Below are 10,000 nucleotides of genomic sequence, written 5' to 3'. Positions count from 1 at the left end.
TACATCACTGTGTATTGACTGTGTATAAAATATGGATAAGAAGAACTCGTGTTACAGCGAAAAATAACCATCGGTCCCTTGGTGTTCGTCCTAAAGAGTATATCCATCATACAAATATTACACAGCAATGAATCAAACAAGTCTCTTTCCGCTGTTACTCCGAGTTTTGTGTCAAAACACTTCATCAGACAGCATATGACCAAGACTAACAATCACTAGAATATATACGGAGAGAAGGCAGAGGTGATGGAGGTACATTTCAATAGCGCGAGATATAGGGATGACAAAATCAGCGTGATTATAAGAGGAAAAATATGTTGAGAGTATAGAGCATAGCCTGGGTAGAGGAACAGCGCGATTCTCTGGCAACACATCAGTACAGATTTGTGCTGCATTGTTACACATCACATTGTGACCTAGGGTGGTAAAAATGGTGATGTGGATCACTCATGCCAGGCAAGGGGGTGACTACCACACCCGCCAAGGCATCGGAAAACCGGCGACAGAAGCCGAGACCCGCCAAAGCGCGTGAGCCATGAGCCCTGGGGAGTGCTCACCATTCCCGCGCCACGTGGAACCCAGCCCCGACCGCCACCTCCCGGCCCCGACGAGCAAAACAGCCACCCCCAGCCTGGCGTGGCTCATGTATTTGTCTTTCATCACGTTACCCTGCTGAGTTGAAACTTGTTGGCATGACGGCATTTGGATATTAACTTGCTCCTCTTATTCAGGCGTGTGCTCCCGTCGGCGGTGATGATGCGGAATTTCTCCGTCACGCATAGGTTGCACCACTTGCTGACGTTGCTGTACCCTTTAGCTTGCTCAGCAATCCTCCACTTGATGGTGACCGGTGCGTTCGTCTCTTTTAGCCGCCATACATGCTTTGACAGTTCCGTGTTGTTCCTCCTTGACTCGATGTTCATGTCGGACTTGTGGTTATAGTGTCGCTTCTTAAATGGTGGCTCAGTTGATCCAATGTACACCTTCTGTTCGTTTTCTTTCCCCACGTGCGCTTCATAAACTACCTCATGCGCTTGGCATCGGCCGTCCAGCGGGCACTCCGGTTGAGCTCGGCAGTTACATGGCTTTTCGACGTGCTTCGGCTCAAGTTTCATCTTGTTGTACTCGTTTATCACTGCGGCTACGTTGGAGCTAACCTTGACGTTATTTTTGTTGAATATTTTCTGCAGCTTTGAATTCGCAGGGAAGTGCTTCTGCACCAATCGCAAGAATGTTGCTGCCACATTCGTGCTCACATTCTTGCTGAAAGGCGGGTTGAACCATATCACTTTCCTCCTACAGTTCTTTCTGTTCCTTCCTGTAGCACGTGTCGCCTTCTCCTGGTATTCAATCGTTGAAGCAAATCCACTAGATTTCAGTGCGTTCTGGTATAACGGCGCCGCCCCGTCAAACGTCTGCTGATCGGCCGATATATCTGACACTCTCCGCTCAATCGCCTTAGGGAGGTTTCTCAGCACCATTGGGGATGGTTCGACCTCGTGCTTAAATACAGTGGTGTGTTGTTCGGCTTTCGGAATGACTTGTACTTTCCAGTGTCAAGATTCAACGTGACATCTAGGAAGTCCACCACTCTCATGTTCACGTCGATCGTTATTATCAGGCCATGTTGTTGGAATACAGTAGCTATGGTCTTTCTGAGACGATCAGCAGCACTGCCCGACATACCGCGTACGACAGCCAATCCGTCATCGCGATAAAGGCCAACTGAGCTCTGGTCTATGTGCTGGCTCAGCTCAGAGAGGAGAATGGCGCCAACCAGCTCGCACACCTCGGCGCCATCGAAAGACCCCATAGTCACATCAAACGCACTGTTCTTTGTCTTTACCCACTGCCTCTCGCCGCAGAATAGCAGGGATTTTCTCGAGTGCATGATAGCGTCTTCCCCGCTGGTCTCCATATCCATCAAATAGTTTGCAGTCTGTTCAGCAATAGAAAGGCCGTAATGTTGATTGGTTTGCAAACGTGTGTGACTCACTGCGAGTAGACTGCATAGAGGCTATAGGACAGTTGAGGAAAACGTCAAAACCTGTGTTTGTGTGTGTGTGTGTGTATATATATGTGTGTGTGTGTGTGTGCGCGCGCGCGTGTGTGTGTGTATGCGTCTGTACGTGTTGTATCCTCACCAGATATCCAGCAGCGGGTACATATCACTGCCCGTTCCCATCGGGCAGATACCAGACAGCGGCTCACTGACTCAACAGATAAGCAATCCCGTCCTGGCGCCGCTGTGGTCGTCAAACGACCCACGCTTCGGGCGCGTCCACTATCAGATTTACGACGCCTCGCGTCTACGCACGGATCTGAACCTCACTCTGTCGGAGGACATCGTCGGCAGTGGGTTCTCTCCGGAGCTAGCTCTCAAGGTCACGTGGACAAACATGCGTGCGTTCCCAGCCGGTCCGCATGCCGTACGACAGGGTCTCTCAGACCTGGGAGTAAGTCATTGTGAAGCAGCATGATGAAGGGATCCTGCCTTTTTTGTTTTTGTTTCACTGGGAACACAGCTCTACAAAGAGACATGTGGAGACAAACACAAAACAAGACACAGGGGATGTAGGGACGACGTGCCCTAACCCTTTGAGGCCCATAGTACGGATATATCCGTACCAGTGTACAGTGCATACTTTTCAAAGCGCAACCTGGCGTAACTCGGCTGTCCCTTGACCAAATCGGACAATCGAAAAGGCTATCGACATTAGAATTGTCTCAGCTATCGGCTCGAAAAAACCCGAAGGCGATCCGAGGTCGGAGAGCGGAGATACGAGACTCGAACTAAATTCGCTCAGCAGAGTCAACTCGAGCGCATGCATTTTGAACTAGTTTTTAGGGGTTTTCCCTGACTCGCGGCCCACGCAGCTACAGATAGTTCACGTCATCGCAAAGGCATGTTTCTCAGCTCTCCAGTAAAAAAAATTGAGCGATCTGCGATACAATTTGTTGAAATGGCAGAGAATTTGAGATGGGCGCTCGCAATGCTGGCTTTGGAGCGCCGTATCGCGCTGCGGCGCTGGTTCTGAGTGATGGATTGCTGGCTATCGCTGTGTTCCTCTGGCCAAGAGCTTTCCAGAAAGCCCAAGATCACCAAAATCGGCCAAAGGACACCAAAGTTACGACCAGATAAGTAACTGGGTTCGCGTATGCAGTGCATTTCTTGAAATAATTGTGGGCCCTAAAGGGTTAAAGACATTTCAAGAACACCTTGACAACAGTGCATTTCAAAACTATAGACGCGTAGGGTTTTTGAAATATTTCAAATTTGGCTGGAACCTTTTGAGAATAGTTTTCGGGATATTGCTCAGGATCGCTCCACAATTACTCTCATATAGTTTCTAAAGGATTGGATAACAGACGCCCAATTTGGAAAAATTTATGCACAAAGTGATCACAGATTTTATGTGGTATAGATGCTGGCATAACGGTTTTTGCCTAGATACGCGTCTATAGTTTTGAAATGGACTGTACATCTGTATCTGCAGTCATACCGATGTAGCAGTTGATGTGTGTGCCTATATGCACCAGTATTTATCTTTTGCTCTGATTTGCTCAGCAATGTGTTGGCACGGGTGGGTGTGCTTTATACTTGAGAAGTCATGCATCCAATTCCTAAACAAAGTGACAACGACTACAGACTGACAAGACATTGACTGAAGAATTGGGCTGCAATGCGTGCACGCACATGCAAATGTGTATGTGTGTGTGTGTGTGTGTGTGTGTGTGTGTGTGTGTGCGCGTGTGTGTGTGTGTGTGCGTGTGTGTGCGTGTGTGTGTGTGTGCGCGTGTGTGCGCGGGTGTGCACGTGTGTGCGTGTGTGCGCACGTGTGTGTGTGTGTGCGTGTGTGTGTATATGTATATATATATACTCAATCTGCGGACAGAACTGTTTCGTCCTTTGTGGACTCGTCAGCGCAGCACAGAGGAAATGAGGCCGAACCTGATAGCAATGGAAATAAAAATTTCCAATCAGGCCCGAACGTACCTTGCCAGAGTGCTCAAACTGACAAGTCAGTGAGCTCTGCATATATATATATATATGTGTGTGTGTGTGTGTATGTGTGTGCACTTCAAATAGCTGTATGGTGTAGACCAGGCTGAATAGTGACGGTCAATTCTTCAGCCTTGCAAGCTGTTGAATGGTGCAATCCCAGCACAAGTTGCTATGGCTTCTGCCGTAGCATTGCTATCATCGCCTCCGGCGATGGGCTTCAAAGGTCAAAGGCATATGGGTGCGTGTGTGCGTGTGTGTGTTTGTGCGTGCGTGTGTGTGTGTGTGTGTGTGTGTGTGTGTGTGTGTGTGTGTGTGTGTGTGTGTGTATGCTTGCATGCGTGCGTGCGTGTGTGCACACGTATGTATATACGTGCACGTGTGTTTGCAGAGCAACAGTTTTCAAGCAGTGATCGTGTGGGACAGCTGCGTGTCCGTGGCCATGATTAGCTACGGCGGGGTAGACTGGCGCATCGGTCACCAAGGCGACCAGAGCATCATCGACATATGGGACGGCGAGCGGCTGGTCAACGTCAACGCCAACACGAACAGCGCCCAGACGATCACCATGGCAATGACGCGGGCATGCAGCGGGCAGCTGGCGGCGGACAGGCAGTGTCGACGTGACGCCCAGCAGCTGCCGATCCTGCCAATCACGCTGCGCCAGTTCTTCTCAGTCAACTGCCCGCCGTCCGACTTCTCTTTCAGGCTCGGTGCTTTCCACACGGACTTCTTCATCGACACCAACGGCCATTCCTGCTATGTACGGGAAGCTCAGTTCTTCCAATCGTTCACGACGGTAAGCTTCCAGTCATTCTACTTCAGAGCAAAAGTTAACGCTTTGACCTCATCGCACATACAAACATGCTGTCTTGGAGATAGCAAATTCTGAAGTTGCACACACTGTTCAATGTACAACGACTCCGCACTGCCATGTCGCTGGGATGCTTTGCTGGTGTAGTGTGCATGCACCGTCGGAAATGAGGACATTGGCGAATGACTGAAGGCTTATTCTGCCTTCTCAACCCCGTCTTGTTGAGAAGATGGCCAAACCAATACAGCGAAACCTGTCTAAGACGACCGCTCAAGGGACCTTCAAGCCTGGTCTCTGTTACCAGGCGGTCACCGTATCTAGGGTCATTCGACTGGAAATAGCATTCCTTGGTGCTGGTTTCAGTGGTCTTCTAGGACACGTGGTCGCCTTATCCGAGTGGTCGCCTTGACATGTTTGACTGTAGCTAAGTTATTAGTGGTTAGAGCAGAGATAGAACATTCCACAGATTCCTGGTTTGAGTGATGCCCGTCGCCGCCAATCTTCCCACTCCGGTTTTCACAACTCGCACAAATGTATGCAGGGACTTCGGAAGGTATTTTACGGTGGTACGGTCAGCCACCTGAAGTCAAATTTGCTCATGGGGCTGGGGTGGCTCCTCTGCAAAATTTCGATATTTTGAGCCTAGATCATCAGTGCTCTATTTTCACTCGCAGGGTCCCCGGGACAAAGAGTGGCATGGACAACACCATAGTGACTGCAGCGTGTGTGACGCCCCTGCTATGAATACTGAACAGTGTGCTGCATTTTACGTTTTTCGGCTTCTCCTCCCTCTCTCTCTCTCTCACACACACACACACACACACACACCTTTGAACCTTTGGAAAGCCCATCGCCGAAGGCGATGATAGCTATTAGGCGAGGCAGTAGTTCTTGTGTCGGGATAAATCATTCGGATCTCACACACACACACACACGCACACGCGCACACACACACACACACACACACACACACACACACACACACACACACACACACACACACACACACACACACTCTCTCTATCTCTCTCTCTCTCCCCTCTCTCTCTCTCTCCCCCCTCTCTCTCTCTCTCCCCCCCCCCCTCTCTCTCTCTCTCTCTCTCTCTCTCTCTCTCTCTCTCTCTCTCTCTCTCTCTCTCTCTCTCTCTCTCTCTCTCTCTCTCTCTCTCTCTCTCTCTCTCTCTCTCTCTCTCTCTCTCTCTCTCACACACACACACACACACACACACACACACACACATACACACACTCTCTCTCACTCTCACCCACTTTCTCTCCCACACACAGACGTGCTGCTATCAGCCGGAGCTCAGCTCCCTGGTGCTGGAGAGTGAGGGAGGCAGTTGGCTGTCTCCACGCAGCGCCACACCAGCCCAGCACGCTGTGGAGGTCAGCACTCGCGACAACTGCTGCGCGGCCGGAACGTGCGCTCGTTTCTTCCTCGCTCGGCCCTCGCCATCCTGGTTCAGTTTCCCGCCGTTCATACTCGGTAAGCTCTGCTCTTGCATCATGGGAATCTGGACCTAATTGGCAACATTCTTTGCAATTATACTACTGATAAAACAACTGGTGCTGGTGCTCGGCTGCTAATTGAAATCCGGTGAAGCGATTGTGAGTGCCATGTTAATGCCATGTGAATGCCATGCACAACATGAAACTTAGGGTTGCAACAAATTGCCTTGTCACCTTTTGCTCCGTGTAAAGCCTTCTGGTATGTAGAACATGTTCCTCTCTGCTCTCGCTGTCTCTCTCTCTCTCTCTCTCTCTCTTTCTCTCTCTCTCTCTCTCTCTCTCTCTCTCTCTCTCTCTCTCTCTCTCTCTCTCTCTCTCTCTCGCATTCCAGCCTGGCTGTTTGGTGACCCACATCTCCGTACACTGGACGGCATAGGATACACGTTCAACGGGTGGGGCGAGTACCGGCTGATATCGGCGTGGCACGACAACAGCAAGACGACAGTGGTGGTGCAGGGTCGCACCAGCGTACTGCCCAATACTACTGCCACTGTGTTGACACATGCTGCAACCGGTATCTACAATGAAAACTCCAGTAAGTACACAGGGCTGAAATCACTTTTAAAAAAACCGCTCACAGCTTGCTGAACATTTGCTGTGACCAGTCTTTTCCTGCCAGGCTGAGCTCTACACCGTATGTTTGAGGCTCTTCACAATCTACATTTTCAAAACTATTTTCCATTAGTACTTTCACTGTCTTAACCTTTTCACTGCCACTGTCGACTTTTGTCGACGTGTCAACATGTACTTCTGAGTGCTGCTGTCGACCCCAACCCCAGGCCCAGGCATGGGCCGAAGTGACTGTTGGCCAAGATAGGACCGACACTAGGTGGCTGCCTGATTTGGTTGAGAAGGAACCACGCCCAACATTTCAGATGGACGACCCAGTGACATGTACGCCAGTGGACACATTTGATGAATTCTTCACCGAAACGGTTGTGCATAACGTGGTTGTAGAAACCAATCGGCATGCTCACCAGCGCTTGGAGCGGCTCGGTGACCATTGTCCGCAAGCACGTATCCGGCAGTGGTAAAACGTCACTAGGGACGGGACCTTTGTGTTCGTGCTGTTGATCCTGGCAATGGGTACTGTACAACAACCGGAAATGACCGACCACTGGTCTGAGCACTGGCTGCTGGGGACATTAGGATTCGCGCGAAGGTGATGAGCAGCAATCGCTTCCAGTTGCTGGCACTGTGCCTTCATTTTGTTGACAACAGCTCTGTACAGCGCGACCAAAATGGTATGTGCAAGGACAAGCTATTCAAGATACGAAAATTCATCGACCGTATAGTAGAGAGTTTCCGAACCAAGTACACGCCACGGAAATGCGTGTTGATCGACGAGCAAATGGTGGCCTACAAAGGCCGCCTTAGTTTCAAACAGTACATGCCAGCGAAGCCAATCAAGTGGGGCATGAAAGCATATGTTCTAGCTGAAGCAGACACCGGGTCCATTTGTGACTGGCATCTATACACAGGGAAAGACGATTCGGATTTACAATCAGCCGACACAGCCAATGGAACGCAAGTAGTGATACGTCTGATCAAGAATTTGCAACCAGAACATATCATCTACACCGACAACTATTACACATCGCCTGATCTATTCACAACACTACGGAACAAGAAACTTGGAGCAGTGGGCACAGTCAGTGGGCACAGTCAGATCCAATAGAAGAGGCTTACCTGCACAGATGAAGAAAAAGATGAAAAAGACAGATCCAACACGGCACTGGCAGCAAGGTTCACAACTCGCAGTCGCCTGGTTCCACAAGAAACAAGTGAACATGCTATCGACAATCCACGAAGCGAAAATGCTCGACATAGCTATTTGGGACCGGCACAGCGTAGGCGGACACAGACACGTAAAGAAGCCGGAATGTGTAGACTGGTACCTCTCCATCTTTCACCAGCTGACGGAAATCGGCGTGACGAATGTGCGCGTCGTGTTCGCCAGCATCACCGGCAACGACATGCCTCTCCTGGAGTTTAGGAGAAAGCTTCTAGATAGCCTTCTCCAAAGGGCCCAGTGGCCGCTCGGCAATCCAAGATCCACGCTAACGGCAGCGCAAGCAGCAGCTGTTCATCCGTACGTCCGCCTGAACGAACGCCACTTCGCGCAGCAGTATCCTGACGGAGGCAAACCCGACTGCGTAGTCTGCAGCGACAGAACCAAAGGTCGGCGCAAGCAAATGTCCTGGCGCTGCGGAGACTGCGAAATACCGATGTGTCCAGGCCTCTGCTTCAAGCGGTACCACACTCGGGTTCACTACAAGATTGTTTATTCCGACTAAAACAACAACTGTGTTTCTCCCTCGCTGCAAAACAAATGCATCACGACGCTGTTTTTTTGTGTGTTTTTGCTGTCGTACGCACTTGATTTGGCGCGTGCGCATACCGCAAGCATATCTGAAACTCTGCTTTTTACAGCTGCCGTATCAACTTCATCTGTACATTCTCTATCTAAAGTTTATACAGTAAGACCTGTAACTAAAGACCACCGTGACTAGCGACCAGCCTGGTACTACCGACCACTTCGCCAGGCACGGACGGACGGTCTCACATTCAAAATGCACTGTGACTAGCGACTACCTGCTGAACGCCACCAGCGACTGACTTTTCTTGTCCCAAAGACGATTTTTGACCCGTAACTAGCGACCGCGATGCAGGAAATCGCAATGTTGCAGGAAGCTCCTTCTTGAAATTTTGCTGATTTTCCATAGTCCTGAAAGGTATCTTTCGATACTACAGCTGAAGAAATGAACGGAGGTCATTTTGACTGTGGCGCCGGTGTGGACTGCACTACACCTGTCAGAATTTCAAGCGCTGTAAAGAATAAACATGTTAGGAAGCGTCTTGGAGAGCGCATCGAAAGCGCTCTCTGATCGATGTTACTACTCAGAGGAGAAACGAAGACTGAGCGGCTCTGTCACCCCAGTCATACAGACGAATCGACGATGGCATCAAGGAATCCAGAAACAAAGCATCACCACAAGGTCCTGATGCTGAAGGATCGCGTTCAAGCAATCGAGAAGTCACACCAAGAACAGTCAGTGCGATTGACCCCATGAACAAATTTGAAGCACGGCACAAAACGAAACTTCCACAGGGAACGTTTGACTCCTGGCTTCAGAACTAGCAGCTGAATTTGATGTCTGCAAAAAAATTAATCTTCTCTCTCTCTCTCTCTCTCTCTCTCTCTCTCTCTCTCTCTCTCTCTCTCTCTCTCTCCCTCTCTGTCTTTCTCTCCAAGTGTTGTTTGACCTGAAATAAGAATGGCATTGTGCAAGTCCTGGGGAGTTGTATTAGCTGCATTTTGATATACATATCATATAATGGGATCCATATTATGGTCGCGCGGTGCAAACCTCTAATTTAAGACCACCTGCTATTAAATACCGCTTTTGCTGGCAACAAGGGGTGGTCGGTAGTCACAGGTTTTACTCTTCTTCATTCAGCTCTATTCCGAAGATAAAATAGCAAAAAAACTGGCTGAAATTGGTCGGTGAATTTTGTGGACTGGAGGTAAAAAGTTCCTGCCAGGGGGTGCCTTGTCACCTCAAGTGGTCAGTTGGCAGTGAAAGGGTTAACCATCGGATGGAACACAGGGATAAATATAGTAAAACCTGGTTTAAGCGACCACCCCACGGTCCCCTCCTATGTTATCA

General features: G+C 49.7%; 1 protein-coding gene across 1 annotated transcript in view; it reads left to right on the top strand.

Moving 5' to 3' along the window:
- The window catches only part of LOC135811768 (uncharacterized), a 47,625-nt gene that overhangs the window by 13,805 nt on the left and 23,820 nt on the right, over positions 1–10,000 (top strand). Inside the window, exons 7-10 of the mRNA XM_065325014.1 lie at positions 2,148–2,456; positions 4,395–4,802; positions 6,105–6,306; positions 6,661–6,864. Of these exons, the coding sequence (XP_065181086.1) occupies positions 2,148–2,456; positions 4,395–4,802; positions 6,105–6,306; positions 6,661–6,864 (1,123 nt within the window). The remainder of the gene's footprint in view (positions 1–2,147; positions 2,457–4,394; positions 4,803–6,104; positions 6,307–6,660; positions 6,865–10,000) is intronic.

Source organism: Sycon ciliatum, chromosome 3 (assembly GCF_964019385.1).
Source record: "Sycon ciliatum chromosome 3, ocSycCili1.1, whole genome shotgun sequence".
NCBI lineage: Eukaryota > Metazoa > Porifera > Calcarea > Leucosolenida > Sycettidae > Sycon > Sycon ciliatum.
Note: the sequence above shows the minus strand (reverse complement) of the source record. Positions and strands in the feature narration are given on the sequence as shown.